The following is a 23331-nucleotide window of genomic DNA, read 5'->3' on the forward strand; positions in this document are numbered from 1 at the left end:
TCCGGGCTTTCCATTTTCATTATATTGTTTTTTTTGTTTGTTTTTGTTTTTTTGTTTCTTAAAGAGACTCTGTAATACAAGGTCTCTGTTCACAGCCAGCCTGTCTGCAAGGCTCACAGAGCTGTGACCTTGTGAACAGCTGTGAGTGCAGAAAGATCAGTGCAGAGCTCAGACAAGCAGCTAAGGCAACAAGTGGGAGTAACATTCCAGCAGTCAAGTCACTCTTGAAAGGAACCACTGCAAACAGGCACCTGCTCTGATGATGTATTCTCTGTTTGGTGGCCATCTTCATTGTTTACAAAAACAATGAATAAAACCGTTTTTTTTTTTAACACCAAGAAAGTAGCAGGGAGCAGCGAAAATGTCACCGAGGGGCCTAGGAGAGGACTACAAACAGGCTGGTAGCTTTATTTATGTAAGATTTTCACAGTACAGATTCTCTTTAATACATCCTTCTACTTGCTGAAGATCCAGTTAGGGTTATAGTGGATGTGTGTTGTACAAATGTACTTTTCTATACTTCCAAATCTTCTATCAAAAATTTGCTTACAATCATTAATTTAACTTTCCCATCTAAGATGAAAATGAGCTAGCCCCAATCCTTCCTCCGTAAAGGAAAAAAACAAAAAAAGCAATCCACCAATTCTTCATTCCAATAGCCTCCGCTAAAGGCAACCTCCCACCCGAGGGTGATCTAAGTATACCATTCCGAAGTAATTACATCTCACCAAACAGCAACTTCCTGGCACAGATTTTCCTTAAGTGTTTAGATAGTTGTTGCTTCAGGTCTGTTGGTCTTCATAAAGATTAACGCTCCTAGTTGCTGTCAAAGATATGCCCAAGTCTGAAGATTGCAGCTAACACTGGACGCTATACAGTATCTGTGCTGTTATGTAACCCCAGTGTGTGTAATATGTGGCTTTACAACTCTGGAGAATTTATCACCTGCAATAATTGCCAAACTAGAGTTTTTAAGGCACAAGAGTGTACAATAGGGAAAACCTCTTAAAGCAGCAGGGACAGCCATGCTATACCAGGGAAAAAAAACATTGTAAGTGGATAAATAAATGTTCTACTTACATAACATATGTATTATACTGTCCACGGTTTGATTTCAATGAAAAGTTTACTAAATTCCTGTCATATCTAGTTTGCTTTGCAAACATATGAGCACAACATAGATCATATTTCAGCAGTTTGTGCATAGTGGTGAGGTGTATTTCCCTTCTCAGCCTCTTGTCACACTGAACTGCACTCTGCCAATCAGTGAGGGAGGAGCAGGAATGTGCTAGGGGAGATAACAAGCTTCCCTCTCCACAGCAATTTACTTAAAGGGGAACTTCAGCCTAAACAAACATACTGTCATTAAGTTACATTAGTTATGTTAATTAGAATAGCTAGGTAATATAATTTTTTACCCACCCTGTTTTAAAAGAACAGGCAAATGTTTGTGATTCATGGGGGCTGCCATCTTTGTCATGGGGGCAGCCATCTTTTTGGTTGAAAGGAGGTGACAGGGAGCATAAGACACAGTTCCAACTGTCCTGTGTCCTGATAACCCCTCACAGCTAGGCTTCAAATGTCAAATTCAAATTATAAAAAAAAAAAATTGCACCAAAACAGCAGAACGAGAACAACAACCTCAGAAATCTCATCATGCTTTGCACAGCATCATGGGAAAAATGCCTGGGCAGTTTTCTTATGTTCAGCTAAAAATGAGGCTTGTATAAGAGAAACAAAGTTCTAATGCAGTGAAACTGTTAAAGAAACTAGGGCTGTGGAGTCGGTACAAAAATCTTCCGACTCCGACTCCTTAGTTTATGAAACCATGACTCCAACTCCGACTCCGGGTAACCAAAATGACTCCGACTCCTTAGTCTAATATTTAGCAGGGCTGTGGATTTTGTACAAAAATCACCCGACTCAGACTCCTCAGTTTATGAAACCACGACTCCAACTCCGACTCCGGGTGCCCAAAATTGCCCCGACTCCAACTCCGACTCCACAGCCATGAAAGAAACACCAGGCCTTTTCAGTGCTGCTGAGTCAATTTTTAGTCTGGAGGTTCACTTTAATAGAGTCCGGCTGATTGAAATAAGATTTATTACAGCAGAAACCTTTATGATTATATCAGAATGCTTGCAATGCAGGGTCAGGTTGTAGACTGCATAATAACCACAGAACAGTGGGTTAGAATTAGAATTTGATTTTATGACTGATAATCCCACTTTAACAGCTGCCAAAAACAAAGTAGCATGTGAAAACGTGTGTGTGTGTGTGCGCGCGCACCCAGCTCACCGCCTCGCTGCATAATACTGTATATACTAGAGTATAAGTCTAGAAATTTAGGTCTGATGCACTTCATAAAAGTATAGGGGTCAACCTATACACTAGTCACAGGCAACACTGAGCACACTGAGTTATGTGTGTACTAATGGTGACATTCCCATTTGCAGCAATTTACCCAGTGGTAAGTGATACTTTGAGGAAAGGAAATGCCAAGAAAGCACAGGTCTGAAAGTCTTGGCCACAACAATCAACAAGTTAAGGGGCAGGGGGGAAATACTGGGCTGCAGGAAGAGGCGTAAATAATTGCTGCACTTGGGGGCCTGGAGGAGTTATTGGCTGCACTTAAGGGACAGGAGGGGTTACTGGCTGCAATACTGTATGCAGTGCAATCATTAACCCCTTCTAGTCCCAAAGTGCAGCTGTTCGTTCTTCCTGGGCCACAAGTGCAGCCATTAACTTTGCTGGGTAGACTTATACTCGATTCAATAAAAAAATTCCAGTTTAACCCATTCGCGTTGCGTCGTTTTCACTTGAGCAATGTTCACCTCCCATTGATTAGCCTATAACTTTATCACTACTTATCACAATGAACTGATCTATATCTTGTTTTTTCCGCCACCAATTAGGCTTTCTTTGGGGGGTACATTTTGCTAAGAGCCACTTTACTGTAAATGCATTTTAACAGGAAGGAATAAGAAAAAACGAAAAAAATTCATTATTTCTCAGTTTTCAGCCATTATAGTTTTAAAATAATACATGCCTCCATAATTAAAACTCACGTATTGTATTTGCCCATATGTCCCGGTTATTACACTGTTAAAATTATGTCCCTATCACAATGTATGGCGACAATATTTTATTTGGAAATAAAGGTGCATTTTTTCCGTTTTGCATCTATCACTATTTACAAGTTTAAAATAAAAAAAATATAGAAATATTTCATCTTTACATTGATATTTAAAAAGTTTAGACCCTTAGGTAAATATTTACATGTTTTTTTTTATTTTTTTTTATTGTAATGGGTTTTTGTTTTATATTAAACATTTTATTTGGGTATTTTTGGGAGGGTGGGATGTAAACCATAGTTTTTTAATGTAATTGTGTGTTGATTTTTAATTTTTTTTTACTTTTTGTTGTAGTTTTACTTTTTGGCCACAAGATGGCGGCCATGAGTTTGTTTACATAAAGTCACTCTAAGCGTAACACACGCTTAGAGTGATGCAAAGGGGAGGGAACGGCCAGAAAAAGCGAAGCTTCCGAGAGAAGCTGTCGCTTTTTCAGCGAGGGAGAGGAATCGGTGATCGGGCACCATAGCCCAATACATTAATTCCGTGGCTACCGAATCCGCGTCCGGGAGTGCGCGTGCACGTGCGCGATCGGCCGCGGGAGCGCACATGGTTCCTGGACGTAGTTTCTACGTCCAGGAACCAAATAGGTTAAGAGGGTTGAATATTGAAGTCGACTTATACACGAGGTCGGATTGTATTCGAGTATATACTGTAATCACTGTTAAAATTGGCATCTCTTAGACACCTGTAGAAGCCGGTGCCCAGATGAACTGCTTCCGCAGTGAAACTTTAATTGCATCAGGTTACTGAAAAATTGCATGAATTTAGTATTTGTAATACTATTAGACCCCTATTCCACTTTGGACTGTTGGATCTGATCACAAATATAATGTGTTGGGGAAGTGGGCCTGCTAACATTTACCCATAATGCCTTTTTCTTTTACGGACGGCTATATGCATACATTCCCCGGCAGCCATTGCCTGAAAGAACAACTTAAAGTGGGATGAAACTCCATATTAACTGAAAAAAAATTAAATAAATCATCCAAAAATTAATTATTTAGCTTACTAATTCCTGTTGTTTTTAGTGTTCGCTGTCAGATTAAAGAGAAATGTGATCTGAAAAAATAAAATATTTCTGCTGGTTTCCATCTTTACTGTTTCTCTGTGATGCCAAAACTGACATCACTTCTGCCCTCTTTGTTTTTTTTTTTATTTATTTGTAACCCATCTCTGTGTTAATTTACTGCTTATTTTACAAATTACTATTCCTTCCTTTTATTTATATATTGGCATATGTCGTTGCTGTTCCTCTTGAAGTCTCCTGTAATTTGTACTCTGGAGGAACCTATACAAGAACCAGATACTGTCCTATGTATGGGTGATGAGATCCTTATCCCATATTTCTGCTTACAGGATTGAAAGAGACGCCCACACAGGAGGATTGGCTGATCAGCGTGCTTCCTGAAGGGTCGCGGGTCGGTGTGGATCCTTTTATCATTCAGACAGGTAAAATGTTTAGCCTGTTAGCCTGTACATTTCTGGATATGCACTGTGCAGCCAATGGATAAGTGCATAAGACCGGAAAGCATATTTCTGTGGATCTGGTGGACCTCCAGATCCTCTATACGTTTCTGTGCTTGCTTGTGCTTACTATCATGTTAAAGAAAATCAGTAACTAAAAAAAGTTCCCCTGGGGGGTACTCCCCTCGGGTGGGGGAAGCCTTCGAATCCCATCGAGGCTTCCCCTGTCCTCCTGTGTCCCCCGGCGGTCTCGCTGTGCCCCTCCGAATAGCGGGATGTAAATATTTACCTTCCAGGCTCCAGCGCAGGCGCAGTATGTGCTCTCTGCTCGGAGATAGGTGGAAATAGCCGATCGCTGTCGGGCCACTCTACTGCGCAGGCGCAAGTCTCCTGCACCTGCACAGTAGAGCAGACCCGACTGAGACTGGCCATTTCCGCTTTATTCCGAGCGGAGAGCCGCCCAGCGCCCCCAGTGGAGCTAGAACAGGTAAATATTGCACAGTCTGACAAATTGTCGGCTGTGCGTTCCAGGGGCTGCAGCGAGACCGCTGTGGGACACAGGAGGACGGGGAAGTCTCATTAGGATCCAGAGGCTTCCACCTACCAAGGTGAGTACCCCCCAGGGGAACTTTTTTCCGTTACAGAGTCTCTTTAAAGAGAATCTGTATTGTTAAAATCGCACAAAAGTAAACATACCAGTGCGTTAGGGGACATCTCCTATTACCCTCTGTCACAATTTCGCCGCTCCCCGCCGCATTAAAAGTGGTTAAAAACAGTTTTAAAAAGTTTGTTTATAAACAAACAAAATGGCCACCAAAACAGGAAGTAGGTTGATGTACAGTATGTCCACACATAGAAAATACATCCATACACAAGCAGGCTGTATACAGACTTCCTTTTGAATCTCAAGAGATCATTTGTTTTTTTCTTTCCCCCCTGAGGGGGGAGTGCATAGCAGAACCACAACACTGAAGAACTTGGCAGCCTTCCAGACACAGGCTGACAAGTCTGACAAGGGAAAGATACATTGATTTATTACAGAGACTGTGATAGTACAAAGTGCTGCAGTAAGCCAGAACACATTAGAATAGCTTTTGGAACTTGTAGGATGATAAAAAACAGGATGCAATTTTTGTTACGGAGTCTCTTTAAAGCGAAGCCAAATTCAAAATTGAACAGGGAGAATTCTGACACAATAAGGATGATTATTATTATTATTATTTAGTATTTATATAGCGCCGACATATTAAGCAGCGCTGTACAATGTATATATATATATCTTGTCACTAACTGTCCCTCAAAGGAGCTCACAATCTAATCCCTACCATCGCCATATGTCTATATTATGTAGTGTAAGTACTGTAGACTAGGGCCAATTTTAGGGGGAGCCAATTAACTTATCCGTATGTTTTTGGAATGTGGGAGGAAACCGGAGTGCCCGGAGGAAACCCACGCAGACACGGAGAGAACATAACAACTCTTTGCAGATAGTGCCCTGGCTGGTATTCGAGCCAGAGACCCAGCGCTGCAAGGCGAGAGAGCTAACCACTACGCCACCGTGCTGCGCGATTGCTCACAGCGTATGGAAGCAAAGTGTTGGGCACAGTTAGAGCCGGATCATCCATAAGGCAAACATAGGCAGCTGCCTAGGGCCTGGAAAGAGTCTAGGGACCCAGTGGATGCTGGCCCCAACCAAATCTAACTAAAAAGCCAGGTGACCATCAACAGTGGACAGAAAATGCTATCTTACCTAGGGCCCCATTTCATCTTACAGGACAACTGTAGCACGAGGAATGTGGGAGGCTGCCATATTTATTTCCTTTTAAACAATACCAGTTGCCTGGCCGACCTGCTGGTCCATTTGGCTGCAGTAGTATCTGATTCACACCAGTAACAAGCATGTAGCTAATTTTGTCAGATCTAACAATAATGTCAGAAACACCTGATGTGCTGCATGCTTGTTCAGGGGCTATGGCTAAAAGTGTTAAAGGCAGAGGATCAGCAGGACAGCCAGGCAACTGGTATTGCATAAAAGGAAAGAAATATGGCAGCATTCATAAAAAAATTAAAATTGCTTTGGAGGCAGTAGTGGACTTACCCCCCGAAAGCAGACACTAGAACTGTCAGTTTCAAAAACAGACATAGATTTATTGGTATACTCCAAAACAGTTGCAACGCGTTTCGCAGGTTTAACCCCGCTTCATCAAGCAATAAAACGAGTATATGGCAGCAATAGGTCAGACATTCGCTTAGTGGCTTCTTGTGAAAGGAAGGGATGAATTCTGGAAATGTTTTTCAGATGGAAGTAACAGGAGTGTCACGATTGCTCGTGTCTTACCTTGCCGCGTTCCTGCTTCCTGGAGCTGGCATCCTCTGTTGCTAGATGCGCCTTAGCTGCCCTTATATTGCAGTGGCCATAGGTGGTACTACACCCTCCCTAATTGAGAGGCAGGGTATTTAAACCCTGCACTCTCACACTACATTGCTGTTGCATCCCTGGTCACAGCCATGGCGTCTCCACGCTGCTTCCACTCCAAGTCGTTCCCCTGCTGGATTTTCTTCCTTGACCAGGATCTCCTCTCCAGATGCCCCTTTGGCAGTTCCCTATTGCTACACCTGCTTGCCTGTCAGCCTGTTATCCTGCTAGCCTAACTTGGATCCCTGCCTGTCAGTTCCCCTCCGGGAACTATCCAGCCATGTGCAGCATCCCGAGGATTCCCTCTGCCTGCCAGTTTCCCTCCGGAAACTCTCCAGTTGTCTGCCAGCAGCATTGCGGGGATTCCCTCAGCCTGCCGGTTCCCCTCTGGGAACCCTCCAGTCACCTGCAGCTTCCTGGGGTTTCCCTCATCTTGCCAGTTCCCCATACGCTGTGAGCAATCGCGCAGCACGGTGGCGTAGTGGTTAGCTCTCTCGCCTTGCAGCGCTGGGTCTCTGGCTCGAATACCAGCCAGGGCACTATCTCCAGCAGTATCCTGGGGATTCCTCCATCCTGTCTGTTCCCTCCTGGGTTCCTAGCCTGTCAGTTCCCTTCCCAGGGATTACCTCTGTCGGTCAGTACCCCTGCTGGGATTCTAGCTGTCAGTTCCTTACCCAGGATTCCCCCTGCCTGTCCGTGTCCTCCTGGGAGCCCCTCAGTCAGTTCTGTTCCCTGAGTTATCCTGCCTGTCTGTTCCCCTCCTGGGAACTCCAGCCTGTCAGAATCCTTCCTAGGATCCCTAGTGGTTAGGCCTTCCTGCCCTGCCAGTCCTGTCCAGCTAGCCTGTCCTGGCCCAATTTCCCAACGGTCCGCACTGCTCGAGACCCCTCCTCTCCCGTCAGGTACCCTCTGCTCTTCCTGTCACTTCTGTGGTAGTCCTGGGGGTTATGACCTTTTTGGCACCAGGTGGCAAAGTAGTCCACGACCCACTAGAGGTGACGGCCCATCATCCCTTGCAGGGTGCACTGGTGAAGACCAGTGCCTGCTTAGATCCCACACCCTGCAGCTGCTCGCCCCTTGATATCAGAGATGGGATCAACAGAACCCCAATGGTTCAGTAGTTTACTGTCTTGCTCTGTATAATCATTTAGAATGCTGCGTAGTGTGCAAACTGCAAATATTAGGGAATGATGCAATGTTATAAAAAACACTCTATAACTGAAAATAAAAATGAGAATATTTTCTTTGCTACTAATGTTCTAGTAAATATCCGTACTACACAACCAATTCATTATATCATCATTTTTTTTCGCTTCAGTGTCTCTTTAACATTAATATGTGGTCTAAATGAGAATGCAGAGTCCAGAGTTACCCCCAGACAGTGAGCACATTACTGTGACTGGCGAATCAGAGCCTTACACCTCTATCAGCTGCTCATCTAACTGATCACATGCTTCCGCTGTATATGAACATTACTAACGCTTGCTGGTAAATGTCCTCTAAAGGATTGTGTAATTGCATTTCTCCCGGTCAGACCAATGGAAGAGCATGGCCATATCGCTGAAAAATGCCGGTCATCTCCTGGTACCCGTGCAGGAGAACCTCATAGACGCCATTTGGACCGATCGCCCACAAAGACCGTGCCAATCACTAATCACCCTGGGACTCAACTATACAGGTCTGTAGCGGTTCCGCTTCTCACTGTTGTCATGTTGCCAAGACCTGAAGGCGTTTTTAAAGTAGAAATGTATCCTCATTTATTAATTGCTCTGGTCCGTTAGGGTAAAAACCCTTGGGGGTGAACTGGTTAAGCAATGCCAATTGCCTGGCTGGTCTGCTGATCCTCTGCCTCTAATAATTTTAGCCATAGCCCCTGAACAAGCATGCAGCAGATCATGTGTTTCTGATGTTATTGTCAGATCTGACAAGATTAGCTGCATGCTTGTTTCTGGTGTGATTCAGACACTACCGAAGCCAAATAGACCAGCAGGGCTGCCAGGCAACTGGTATTATTTAAAAGGAAATAAATATGGTAGCTTCCAAAATCTTGTCACTTCAGTTGCCCTGTAAATTCAACCATTGGAAGATTGTTAAAGGACAACTGAAGTCACAGGGATATGGAGGCTGTCCTATTTATTTTGTTTTAAACAATACCAGTTGTCTGGCTGTCCTGCTGGTCTTTTGTGCATCAGTAGTGTCTGAATCACACACCTGAAATGAGCATGCAGCAGATGTAGTCACATTTCTGATCTGCATGCTTGTTCTGGGGCTATGGCTAAAAGTATTAGAGGCAGAGGATCAGCAGGACAGCCAGGCAATGTGCATAGTTTAAAAGGAAATACATATGGCAGCCTCCATATGCCTCTGATTTCTTAACTTGTCATTTGAAGCTGCAATAAGGAGTTTCTATATTGGATATGGTGTCTGTCTGCAAGTAAATAGAGATGGAAAAAAAATGCCTACAAATAATCACCCCACACTACCCTAGATATCAACTACAATTTCAAGTCTAATGATTCTTTCTGGCAGCAGCGCAGCTATACATTCACCATACACCCAATGGCAGACACCCCTGAGAGACTGCAGAGGAGAAACTGCCTACAATACAAGTGGGCAAGGTCAGAGTGCAGTGTACTGCCATAAGGGTCAGAGGTAAGAGTGCAGTCTCAGCAAGTGGAAGAAAAGTCCTAAGTAGTAGGTAGTAGTCATCACTACAGTATAGAATGTTGTACAGATCTGCTGTAATGTTCCAGGTACGTGCTGTGGTCAGTTGCATGGGTCCTTTGCTACACAGTAGCAGAATCCTTTGCCATTATGAAGTAGAGGCATTCCCTTCATCTGAGTATTGGTAATACTGCTCTCGTGCTCTGGCGCAACAAATGTGTACCTGGCAGTATTGTCCATTGCTAAAATGCAGCCAACAGAATGGACACATCTGAAATGTATTGATGTGAACCAGCACATGGAAAACCTTGTCTGCTTCCTCCATCGGTTTTCTGTTCAGTGAAAAAGGTGTGGCAGTGGGGCCCAGTGTAATCCAATAGCAATGGTCAAGTAGATGCAAATAACTTTGAGTTGATGCAAATGTATGCAAATTGTTATGCAAATTTATGTAGCTTGAAAATAAACTAATCAAATTTTTACCAGGATTTGATTGATTCATTTTGCACGTTGTATACATTTGCATAAAATTTGCATAAATTAGAAGTTATTTGCATCTACTTGACCATCACTATAATCCAAGCCTCTCCGAGTGGGTTATATATTTACAGCTTTCCCTTTGCTTCTCATTCTTACAGGAGTGTCCTGGCAGGATAAAATTGTGGCGCTTAGAGCCAAGATGGCGGAAAGGAAAGCCTCCTGGATTGTCCTGACAGCACTGGACGAAGTGGCATGTAAGTTACTTTTTACACACAATAGGTCACCTATGTGAGCGTACTGCAATATGTAATAGATGATGCAATTCAAGTTACATAGCTGCTCTAATCCAACCTGAGTTTGAGTGAAATATATACAGGTCAAAACCTCAAGTAAACGTTTTTTCACAATGTCATTATGGAGTGTTGTGTGTAGAATTCTGAGGAAAAACATGAATTGAATCCATTTTGGAATAAAGCTGTAACAACAAAAGGTAGAGAAAGTGATGCGCTGTGAAGACTTTCCAAATTTATTAAAACAAAAAAAAAAAAAAAGAACCTCACAAATCACATGTATGATAAGTATTCACAGCCTTTACTCCTTAGTCCTTTGTTGATACAACTTTGACAGCAGTTATAGCCTCAAGTCTTTTTGAATATAATACCACAAGCTTGGCACACCTATCCTTGGCCAGTTTCGCCCATTCCTCTTTGCAGCACCTCTCAAGCTCCATTAGGTTGGGTGGGAATACTTGGTGGAGCCATTTTAAGATCTCTCCAGAGATGTTCAATCGGATTCAAGTCTGGGCTCTCACAGAGTTGTCCTGAAGCCACTCCTTTGATATCTTGGCTGTGTGCTTAGGGTCACGGTCTTGCTGAAAGATGTACTGTCACCCCAGTCTGAGTTCAAGAGTGCTCTGGATCAGGTTTTCATCTAGGATGTCTCTGCATATTGCTGTATTCATCCTTCCCTTTATCCTGACTAGTCTTACTGTTCCTGTCACTGATAAACATCCCCACGGCATGATGTTGCCACCACCATGCTTCATTGTAGGGATGGTATTGGCCTGGTGATGAGCGGTAACTGGTTTACGCCAAACATGATACCTGCCATTCTTGCCAAAAAGTTCAATCTTTGTCTCCTCTAACCAGAGAATTTTTTTTCATGTGGTCTGAGAGTCATTCAGGGGCCTTTTGGGAAACTCCAGGCAGGCTGCCATGTGCCTTTTACTAAGGAGAGGCTTCTATCTGGTCACTCTACCATACAGGCCTGATTGGTGGATTGCTGCTGAGATGGTTGTCCTTCTGGAAAGTTCTCCTTTCTCAACAGAGGACCTCTGGAGCTCTGACAGAGTGACCTTCAGGTTCTTGGTCACCTGACTTAAAGTGGACCCAAACTAAAAATACAAGATTTCAGAAATAAAATCTATTTTCTAAATTATAATAATAAATAGCAGCCTTTTTTCAGCTGCATGATGACAAACATAAAATATTTTACATTTATTGGAGAAACCCCTCCCTTTCATATTGCCGGCAAATAATCCGGCAAACTGGTGGAGTAGATGGTGTCCAGCAAAGGAGGAATTGCTAATGGCTGCCACCTATATAACCCTAGTTATGCAAAGAGGAGAGTGAAAAGCATGCACTGAAATGCTCATAGGCTTGAAGCAGTGTTTATTTATCTTTGTATGTGTCAGAATAGTGCAACTAAATATTTTGAGTTAAAAAAATGTTTGGTTTGGGTCCGCTTTAAGGCCCTTCTCCTCAGATTGTTCGGTTTAGATGGCCATCCAATTCTAGCAATGGTGGAGGCCACTGTGCTCATTTGGACCTTCAAAGCAGCAGAAATGTTTCTGTAACCTTGCCCAGATTTGTACCTCGAGACAATCCTGTCTTGGAGGTCTACAAACAATTCCTTTTACTTCATGCTTGGTTTGTTTTCTGACATGAGCTGTCAACTGTGGGACCTTATATAGACAGGGGTGTGCCTTTCCAAATCATGTCCTATCAACTGAATTTACCACAGGTGGACTCCAATTAAGTTGCAGAAACATCTCAATAATGATCAGGGGAGGCATGATGCACCTGAGCTCAATTTTGAGCTTCATGGCAAAGGCTTATGCACATGTGCTTTCTCAATTTTTTTTTATTTTTAATAAATTTTCCAAAACCTCAAGGGGAGGGAAGGGCGATAATCTGCCTCTGGCTGGAACTGTCAAGTATGTGAACAAGACTTTAACCACTTAACTCTATCTGGACGGATATATCTGTCCAGATAGACTGTGCTGCTCCTGCAGCGTGGTGCGCGCGATCGGGCGCGCTCCCGCTGCCTGCCGCTAGCCCCCCGATCAGTGAATGGGAATATAATTCCCATTCACTGACCTAAGCCCCCTGGAGAAATACCGAAGCTTTCTAAGCAGAGAGCGCGGTATTTCTGGCCGGAAATTTTTTTTACAGCCTCCTAATAGTTCCTGGCAGCGTGATCGTATGCTCCAGGAACTTTTTTGATAGTGGCCAAATAGTAAACTGCACCCACATACGTTTTTTAAATAAAGAATTACATTATATTACATCTAAAAATAGCGGTTTACCTCCCAAACTAAAATTACCCACATACATTTTTTAATTAAAAAATAAATAAAATTACAATAAATAAACAACTACATAAATAGTTACCTAAGGGTCTAAACTTTTTAAATATACATGTTAAGAGAGCATCTTATTCATTTTTTTTAAATTATAAGCTTGTAAATAGTGAAGAACGCAAATTGAAAAAATGCACCTTTATTTCCAAATAAAATATCGGCGCCATAAATTGTGATAGGGACATAATTTAAAAGACGTAATAAGCGGGACAAATACGCAAATAAAATACATAGGTTTTAATTACGGTAGCATGTATTAATTTTAAACTACTATGGCCAAAAACTGAGAAATAATAATTTTTTTCCATTTATTTCTTAATCTTCCTGTTAAAATGGATTTAGAAAAAAATAATTCTACCTCAAGAAAAAAATTTACTACCTAAAGAAAGCCTAATTAGTGGCGGAAAAAACAAGATATAGATCAATTAATTGTGATTAGTAGCGATAAAGTTATTGGTGAATGAATGGGAGGTGAACGTGGCTCGGATGCATGAGATTTTCCACGCTGTAGGCTGAAGTGGTTAAGCTACAAATATGATTGCATTTCACACTCAAAGTGATTATTCCGGAGCCACTGAAATAACGGTCTAATGTGTGTACACGTGTCCTCCTGCATAGTTTCTTCCCACCGCTCTGCTTCCACATCTCCCTTCTGCAAAGCCCTACACTTCATAAAGCTGAGCCATACCAAACATGCAATAACTTCTATAGGGCTGAAAGCATGTACTATAATTGGGGAAGAACCATACAGAGGGCACCATAAAGATTTGTATTCGAGCCAACCATTATTACATGTTTTTTGGGTAAAAAAAATGGTGACCTCAGAATATGTTAATAATTAGGGTATAGATGGTATTTCCAGAAATGCTTCAAATTTGCTGAAAAGAAATGGCTTGTAAATGGAAATGTGGCATTTGCTTGTCTCTGACTAGGGTTGTTCAATCTCCGTGGCTCTGATGTGGAGTATAATCCCGTATTCTTCGTTTACGCCATTATAGGAACAGAAACGATCAGGTAGGACTGAGCTTTTATTTTTGTATTGTGGTTTCTCATTATGCTAATTTAGCATTATGCTACATTATGGTTACATGGTCACTATACGTTTAAAGGGCAACTGACGTAAGAAGAATATGTAGCTTGCCATATTTATTTCCTTTTCAACAATACCAGTTACCTGGCTGATCTATTTGGCTGCAGTAGTTTCTGAATAACACCAGAAACAAGCATGCAGCTAATCTTGTCAGATCTGACAATAATGTCAGAAACACCTGATCTGCTGCATGCCTGTTTTGGGTCTATGGCTAAAAGTGTTACAGGCAGAGGATCAGCAGGACTAGCAGGCAACTGGTATTGCTTAAATGGAAGTAAATCTGTTAGTCTCCATAGGCAAGTGTAGGGGGAGATTACTGGTGCCCGGAATTCCCCCCCTTCAGACCAGGGCTGGTGCAGTGTCTGGGGACAGACACAGGTTGAGAAGCCAGAATATCTGCAGGTATCCTGCAGCTCACAACACCGCCCCCTTTTTTTCTCTGCTACAGTTGACTTTGGATGTAGCATCAGCTTGTGTACAGAGCATGGAGCAGCTCTGGGGAACTTCACAGAGCCAGGTATGAGCACAGCCCCGTGCTCCACTTGTGTGCCAATAACAAAGGAAGTTGGGATATGACATAATGCTTTACTTTTCCCTTCATTACTGATGTCGACTGTCCTTATTATTATCTGTATTCAAACTGCTCCCGATCGATCCTGTTGTCGATCAGGAGCAGATTGGACATATCGGAAATAATCGTCAGATCCCGTCAATCGGTCTATACCCAGCATGATGTCCTACCATATTATTATACTGTATTGTGCGTGGCTGAGGAACACCTTTCAAGAATACCCCCTTGAAATTCTTGGGTTTGCCCTTGACCTCCTTATCCCTCTCGCTTCAGTTGTCCTTTAACCACTTCCTGTCCAGATGACGTAAAAATAAGTATCAGCACTCTCCTTGCTACAAAATCTTAGATAACACTATCTCTGAGCTGATAACAACAATACAGAGTTGTAAAGGAATGACAGCAAACCCCTCTCCTCCTCCTCCTCCCAGGGAATGCAATAGCAGAGTTAATTAGTAAACAAGTGTAAAATACACATTCCAGGAGCAGACAGATGTAACACTTGAGTAATGTATACAATCTGTTACTAATACATTATCAAGACACATGAACTGTACTGTAAATAAACAGGAGAGATAGACAAATTGTGTGGATTTAATGTAATATGTAATAGAACTGTTCACATTAAAGCCATAATTATGAAAATGGATATTTTTTATTTTTTCCCCTTATTTTCCTTTTAAAATGCATAGAAAATAAGGTGATTACTAAGAACACTTATCAACCACAAAAACCCTAATTCCTCCTGAAAAAAAACGATATATAGATCATTCAGTTGTGATAATCAGTTAGATAGTTATTTCCAAAGTGAGCTGAACTGAACTGTGAAAATGACCAGGGTAGGGAAGTGGTTTAGGATTTCCCGCTCCTCTGAAACTTCTCTCTTGTGCACTCTAAGGCTTTTCATTGATGGTGTGCGGCTGGCTGAGCCAGAGGTCAGAGAGCACCTCCGACTGGACTCTTCTCCTCCTCCTCAGTTCAAAATCCAGCTGGAGCCGTACGGGTCAGTCCTGAGTGCTTTGCAGGGCATCTGTGCTGGACTCTCCCCCAAGGAGAAGATCTGGATCAGCGACAAGGCCAGCTACGCACTCACAGAGGCCATTCCTAAGGTAGGGTCTGCACCATAAAGCCTTGTATACAGTCATGGGCATTTATTGGCACCCCTTCACAAACAAAAGAAAAACACAATGTTCTCTGCGATCCTACCTAATAAAACCCCACTGTCCCTGTGTTCGTGCTCTTGCGCTACTGCGCATGTGTAGCATTGGGGGTGCTGGTAATGCACTTTGACATGCGGCGCATGGGCTAGAGGGGAGGGGGGTTTGCTAGTCATTTATAAACTGAGAGTAGTAACTGGCGCACATTGCTGTTTGTAATCCATCTCTGTCATGTATGAATGCCCCTTCTCCAAAATGCCCATTTCAGTTCTTTTTTTGTGAATGCTTGATAGGATTCAAATTAGGAATCAAAAAAGACTACCTTAAAGGAGTCATCAGGGGATATATCGTAAAATAAGTGGTACCTACCGGGGGCTTCCTCCAGCTCCAAGCTCCCAGGACGTCCCTCGCCGCAGCTCTGCCCGCAGCCGTTCGCCGCAGGTCCGTCCCGGTCCCCGGCGATGATGTCAGAGTGACCTCCAGGTCGCTCTGTACTGGGCCTGCGCGAGCGGCGCTGTCAATCACCGCCACGTGGGCCGGAGCGGACAGTACGCTCCGGTCCACGTGGCGGTGATTGACAGCGCCGCTCGCGCAGGCCCAGTACAGAGCGACCTGGAGGTCACTCTGACATCATCGCCGGGGACCGGGGCGGACCTGCGAGGGACGTCCGGGGAGCTTGGAGCTGGAGGAAGCCCCCGGTAAGTACCACTTATTTTACGATATATCCCCTGATGACTCCTTTAAAGTGACCCTAGGTGAGAGTGATATGGTGGCTGCCATATTTATTTCCTTTTAAACAATACCAGTTGCCCGGCAGCCCTGCTGATCTAGTTGGCTGCAGTAGTGTCTGAATCACACCAGAAACAAGCATGCAGCTAATCATGTCACATCTAACAATAATGTCAGAAACACCTGATCTGCTGCATGCTTGTTCACAGTCTATGGCTAAAAGTATTTAAGGCAGAGGATCAGCAGGGCTGTTAGGCAATTGGTATTGCTTCACTCTAAGGGCTCGATTCACAAAGCGGTGATAACTCAGTTATCACGCCTAAAAGACTTTAGGCGTGATAACCTTTGCACTAGCAAAGTTATCACCGCTTTGTGCTCTAACTCGCGCGAACGCAAAGTCCCATAGGGCTTAATGGGAGCTTCGCGCGAAGTGCCGGGTGCTGCGCGCGCGCGCTTGCAAAACTTTGCGCGCGGAAAATTCGCGCGAGTTTCTTCTTATCATGCCTAAACTGAGTTTAGGCGTGATAAAGGGGTTTTCACTCGCGTGCAAACACTTTGCACCGCTTTGTGAATCAGGCCCTTAGTGTTTTGTTCTTCTCTTCACCATTCCTGGGTGCTTTTAGCTGTGTTTTGGGTCATTGACCTTTTGGAGTATCCATGACCTGTGATTGATATAAAGCCCTCTGATATGCAGTGCAGTGTTCTCCCCAGGCTTTTTTAGCCGGGTGCTCCACTTGGCTAGTTTTGGTGAGCGACCGGCTGTCATTGGCTTACCTCCTCCTCCTATGCTGTAGGCAGAGTTGCACGGCCCTGCATTCCCCTCTTGCACCCTACCCGGCTGGAAAAAATATCTGGGGAGAACATTGCAGTGTATTAATGTTCTCTATGATTCCTGCACAGATCTAAGGCATCCTGTGACAAATTCAGAAACCGCCCCAAAACATAACTCCGCCTCCTCCACGGTTCACAGTACGTTTAGTGTACTTTATTGTGATACTTGTATCCTTAGCCTGTTTAATAATGGGCTAGGTCTGTCACCGCGCGCTCGTCCACCGCATGCGCGCATACTCTTATACACGCCCGCCCCTTCCTTCCTTTCAGTGTCTCTGCGTCCCTCCCTGCACATGCGGAGTACAACAAAACACACACACAGGGACATGGGGCGCTGAGACACTTGGGTTTTGTTATAGAGGATTGTGGTGAAACCCCTCCATCGTGACAGTTTACTTTCTGTGGACCTTGTTGCATTGTGGGAAATAACGTCTGTTTTCAACTGCCAAGCAACCAGTTTCTCCCTCTGTGCATCTGTATATCTATATCGTCTGCTAGTAGTAAAGATGATGTCCAGCAGGCTCATTGGGGATCAAACATGAACAAGTTACATAGCTCAGTGATCTGCAAACTTGGCTCTCCAGCTGTTAAGGAACTACAAGTGCCACAATATGAATCTTTTCTTGATCTCTCTCTTCTATTTTTCAACTTCGCAGTTGGCAATGCATTGATTTATTCCCCCCCCACTACTATTTTTCAGTAAAGTTCCTCTTAAAATGATCACATACAATTGTTTCAAGCAGTTTTGTCCGTCCATGTTTGAGTCAGCTAGTAGAAAACTATTACCACCTCTACTATTTCCTTTTGTGCAGTTTAATCACGGCTGTTATGTGTATTATTCCTTTTTTACATTTCTTTTCAGACTCAAAGGTACCTATCACAATACACGCCAATCTGTTTGGCAAAGGCGGTGAAGAATACAGCGGAGATTGGAGGCATGAGAAGGGCTCACGTAAGTGCCTAGTTTTTGCAGTGTGGTCTAGGCTGATAGACATGCCTAATCTGGTTGTTTCTCTTGCCCAGGTCCTGGCCTGGTACATGCAGCCTGCGGGGGACAGAATTTCCTACTTCCCTATCTTATGCTTATTTCATGTTACTTGTACCATCTGATATTTTTGTCAGCTTTAGGCTCCCTGCACACTGCAAATCTGTTTTTCGATTCCGATTTTCCCTGAATGCAATCAACAGAAAAACGGAGGAAAAAATGCAGCATGCAGTAACGATTAAAAATCAGAATCGGATGTAAAAAAACGATAAAAAAATCGGAATTGCATGCAGTGTGCAGGGAGCCTTAAAGGGATACTGTAGGGGGGTCGGGGGAAAATGAGCTGAACTTACCCGGGGCTTCTAATGGTCCCCCGCAGACATCCTGTGTTGGCGCAGCCACTCACCGATGCTCCGGCCCCGCCTCCAGTTCACTTCTGGAATTTCTGACTTTAAAGTCAGAAAACCACTGCGCCTGCACGCCTGTGTCCTCGCTCCCGCTGATGTCACCAGGAGTGTACTGCGCAGACACAGACCATACTGGGCCTGCGCTGTGCGCTCTTGGTGACATCAGCGGGATCGAGGACACGGCAACGCAGGCGCAGTGGTTTTCAGACTTTAAAGTCTGAAATTCCAGAATTGAACCGGAGGCGGGGCCGGAGCATTGGGGAGTGGCTGCACAGGCACAGGATGTCTGCGGCGGACCATTAGAAGCCCCGGGTAACTTCAACTCATTTTCCCCCGACCCCCCTACAGTATCCCTTTAATGTTGAGTATTTCTAAATGAGGCGTGTCTTGTAGATACAGTCTGATATTTTTGTCAGCTTAATGTTGAAGATTTCTCATAGAGGCGTGTCTTCTTGTAGATAAAGGACGCGGTGGCCCTGTGTGAGCTCTTCACCTGGCTGGAGAAAGAGGTAAGTTTGACAGCGATGCATATGATCTTATAAAGGTACCCACACACTATACAATATTTTTTACCAATTAGACGTTAGATGTAACAAAAATGTCTAAATGGGCAGATAGTGGTTTAATCGTGGCTGTCCCGCAATGAACCCGCTGGCGACATTCCATGATCGGGATGGGCAGTTTTTTCATGATCTCCGTTAGATTGTTGATCGCTAGTCAATGGCGGGGCGATTAGCGCCACAGTTGAATAGTGTATGGGTAGCTTTATCTTCCTGTATTATAACCAGGTGTTCACAGACCACAGAGGTTTCATGTCAGGCATTTCCTATTACAGATCAACAGTGACGCCATCACAGAGATTTCCGCTGCGGACAAAGCAGAAGAATTTCGCAAGTAAAACTCCCAGTTTTGTTACAGAGAATGTTATAAAGTGTTTTCAGTGAGTTTTTAACTAGGTTAGGCTAACGCCACTTACCTTATAGCATAACAGTGTTTAAAGGGATCCTTAACCGAGCCAGAAAAAATGTTTCACTTACCTGGGGCTTCCACCAGCCTCCTGCAGACGTCCTGAACCTGCGCCGTCACTCACTGATCATCCGGTCTCCGCCGTGGCTCAGTTTCGTTTTCGGCAACTGGCCAGTCGCCAAGCCAGTGCGCCTGGCGGGAGTCCCTGTGGCTGTCCTGCGCATGCACAGTACATGTACTGCAGGGGGCAGGTGGAAGCCCCAGGTAAGTAAAACTTTTTTTTTTCTGGCTCGGTTCCCTTTAAAGAACCCCTTAAGTGAGAGGGGAATGGAGGATGCCATGTTTTTTTTTTTTTTTTTTTAAACAATACCAGTTGCCTGACATCCTGCTGATCTCTTTGGCTGCCGTAGTGTCTGAATCACACACCTGAAACCAGCATGTAGCAAGTCCAGTCAGTCAGAGCATCTGATCTGAATGCTTTCTTAGGGTCTATGGTTAGAAGTATTACAGGCAGGTGATTAGCAGGGCATTTTCAGGTGTGATTTAAACACATAGGAAATACAGTCAATGGATTCACACCTGGAACAAGCATGCAGCCAGCAGAGTCACACCTGGAACAAGCATGCAGCCAGCAGAGTCACACCTGGAACAAGCATGCAGCCAGCAGAGTCACACCTGGAACAAGCATGCAGCCAGCAGAGTCACACCTCGAACAAGCATGCAGCCAGCAGAGTCACACCTGGAACAAGCATGCAGCCAGCAGAGTCACACCTGGAACAAGCATGCAGCCAGTAGTCACAACTGTAACAAGCATGCAGACAGCAGTCACACCTGGAACAAGCACGCAGGCAGCAGTCACACCTGGAACAAGCACGCAGCCAATGGCGCTAGAGCACCTGATTTACATACTTGTTCTCAGTGGTTTGTTTTCTGTCTTTCAGGCAACAAGAAGACTTTGTTGAACTCAGTTTTACCACGATATCCAGCACTGGACCCAACGGAGCCATAATTCATTACAAGTAAGGCCTGTGTTCTGTAGTCTTTCTGGCTTCATAGTAGTCAGTTGCTTAAAGTGAACCAGAGATGAAGCACCCTCATGTATTTTACCATATAGATCAGTGGGAACAGAGAAAACACCTACCATGCTTTCTGTTTCATTCTGCACTGCACAGCTTGTTTCTTATCAGACCTGATAAAATCCCGGACTGAGCATTCAGCCTGGCTTTGCTACAATGACTCCGCTATAATGATCCCTGAGCAGAGCCAGCAGGGGGCAGGCATGGACTTGAAAAGACATGAGAGAACACAGACCGAGCTATAAATATTCCTGAGCAAAGCCAGACTTAATGCTCAGTCGGGGATGTTATCAGGGCTGATTAGAAGCAATCTGTGCAGTGCAGAATGAACAGAAAGCAAGGTAGGTGTTTTCTCTAATGTTCCTACTGATATTTATGGTAAAATACATGAGGGTGCTTCATCTCTGGTTCACTTTAACTTGTGTTATAATATGCGTGAACTGCAATGGAGACTGGACATAGACTACAATACAAAGCCTGCATGCAGCGAGTTAGAATAACACAATCCGTTACAACGCAGCACTGTGAGCAGCTCCATAGTATTTTATGGGCAGAGAGCTGACATGCAGAATTATTCTACAACGCAACTGACCATTGTGAACTGCATGCATGAATAAAGGGCACAAGGAAATTTGAGTGCCAATTTGGGCTAGTAGTAGATCTGTTTAATTTACAGATATTTTGCATTTTAAAAGTGTAAATTGTCATAGTAAAATATGGGAAAATAATACCAATATTTTACTACAACTTAACCTAACCTTACTCTCACAAAGAACTCTACCTTACCAATGCCTAACCTTAACTGCCCCTACCGTGCCCAACACTTAAAAATACACCCCCCCCATGTCTAAACCTTTACACCCCCCCCCCCCAACCTTTTAAAGTGAATGGGAACCGCATTTTTTTTAAAATGAAGCAAATACCTAAGGAGAGGGAAGGCTCTAAGTCATATAGGGCCTTCCGTCTCCTCTCTCGGTGCCCTCTATCCTGTGCTGGCTCCCCCCCCCCCCCCGTTTCAATCCCCCACCGAAAGGGTATTTGGAAGTCTTCGGGAGCCGTGTCCTCCTGAAGACGTGCGGCTCCATACTGCACAGGTGTGAGCGTGCAAGAGAACGTGCTTGTGCAGGTGCAGTACAGGGCGACCCTTCTTCAGGAGCACTCGGGCTCTCTGAAGACTTCTGAAGCCTCCTTCGGCCGGGTAAAAGCAGTATTTGACTAAATTAGTCAAATACTGCTACCCGGCGAGCCAGCACTGGAACGAGGGGACCAGGAGAGGAGCGGGAAGGCTCTATAGGACCCAGAGCCTTCCCTCTCCTTGGGTAAGTATCTGTCTCATTTTTTTAAATGCGATTCCCATTCTCTTTAAAGTCAATAGGAACCTGTTAAAAAAAAAAAAAAGCTAGATACTTACCTATGGAAAGGGAATGCTCTGGGCCCTATAGAGCCTTCCCATTCCTTTCCCACTCCCCGTTCCAGCGCTGGCTCCCCCGTAGCAGTATTTTAATAAATTAGTCAAACACTGCTCTGTCCGCCGACGAAGTGCTCCCGAAGACGGGCTGCTCCATAATGCAAACGCACGAGTGCCCGAGAGAGGCACGCGTGTGCAGTATGGAGCTGCCTGTCTTCGGGAGCACTCTGCTCCCGAAGACTTCCGAAGTCCCCCGTGGCGGGGGTTTCAAACGGAGGAGCTGCCGCTCTAACGAAGGGACTGGGAGAGGAGGATGGAAAGGCTCTATAGGACCCAGAGCCTTCCCTCTCCTTAGGTAAGTATCTGGTTACTTTTTTTTTCTTTTCTTTTCTTTTTTTTTTTTTCTAAACAAATCTCATTATCTTTAAAAACACCCCCCTCCACATCTAACCTTAACCGCCACCACACACACACACACTCGCACGCACGCACACACACACACAATCTGACGCTATTACGATCATTTTGGGGCACCACCATAGATGCAATTTTAAACAACGGCTATAGTGTGAAATGGGTTATTTATCAGGCGCCCAAATTTCACACTAGAGCTGTTATTTATAATGGCTCCTATGGCTGCGCCCAAGTTCCTACTAGCCCTAACAGATTTTATTCTTCTGGGATATATATGTCAAAGCGCCGGAGCTGCAGCCACTAGGGCGCACTCAGTAGGCAGTAGCAGTGTTAATGTGTGTGTTTTTCGGTAATTTCCTGCGTCTTTCCAGTTTATTTTGTTGCAAAACAGAATGAATGTGTGAATGAATGCAGAAAAGCATGAGTGAGGTGCAGACAATCAAATAGTACAGCCTCGCATGCATAATTAATGCAGATAGTGTGCAGACTTGAATTGGGCAGACCGAAATTGGCAACAAGTGCATTTCATTGGCCCAATTCCAATCTGACTACAGTTTGCTATAAATGACTTTACTCGCCACTCTAAAAGGTCCCTTTCACACAGGCAACTGACAGGCAGTGAATTCACCGCCTGTCAGCTTCTCTCCTGCACTGGCCGGGTGCTTGTTGGCACTCGGTACCGGCGCTAGACAGGCGACACCCCTCCTCCCCCATGGAGTCACATCTGAGGGCGGCCCCAGCCACGCTCAGGCTCGACATGTCATGGTTCTTCGCTGCCCTGTAACACCACCATGTGTCAGCGGGTGACCCGTGTGGTGTGAATACCGCTGCAGTTCGGCTGCATTTAAATTGCACTGGCGGACAGGAGACTGAACTGCTTGAAAAATGTGCAGTTCTGCCT

The 23331-nt window shown here is 44.3% G+C and overlaps 1 protein-coding gene across 5 annotated transcripts in view; it reads left to right on the forward strand.

Moving 5' to 3' along the window:
- XPNPEP1 (X-prolyl aminopeptidase 1) overlaps positions 1–23331 on the forward strand; it is a 94791-nt gene that overhangs the window by 45887 nt on the left and 25573 nt on the right. For all 5 annotated transcript variants that reach the window (XM_068258775.1, XM_068258776.1, XM_068258779.1 and 2 more), the window contains exons 5-13: positions 4494–4586; positions 8552–8695; positions 10317–10412; positions 13732–13813; positions 15356–15566; positions 18037–18126; positions 19025–19075; positions 19402–19460; positions 20474–20551. In XM_068258775.1, the coding sequence (XP_068114876.1) occupies positions 4494–4586; positions 8552–8695; positions 10317–10412; positions 13732–13813; positions 15356–15566; positions 18037–18126; positions 19025–19075; positions 19402–19460; positions 20474–20551 (904 nt within the window). The remainder of the gene's footprint in view (positions 1–4493; positions 4587–8551; positions 8696–10316; positions 10413–13731; positions 13814–15355; positions 15567–18036; positions 18127–19024; positions 19076–19401; positions 19461–20473; positions 20552–23331) is intronic.

Source organism: Hyperolius riggenbachi, chromosome 10 (genome assembly GCF_040937935.1).
Source record: "Hyperolius riggenbachi isolate aHypRig1 chromosome 10, aHypRig1.pri, whole genome shotgun sequence".
Lineage (NCBI taxonomy): Eukaryota > Metazoa > Chordata > Amphibia > Anura > Hyperoliidae > Hyperolius > Hyperolius riggenbachi.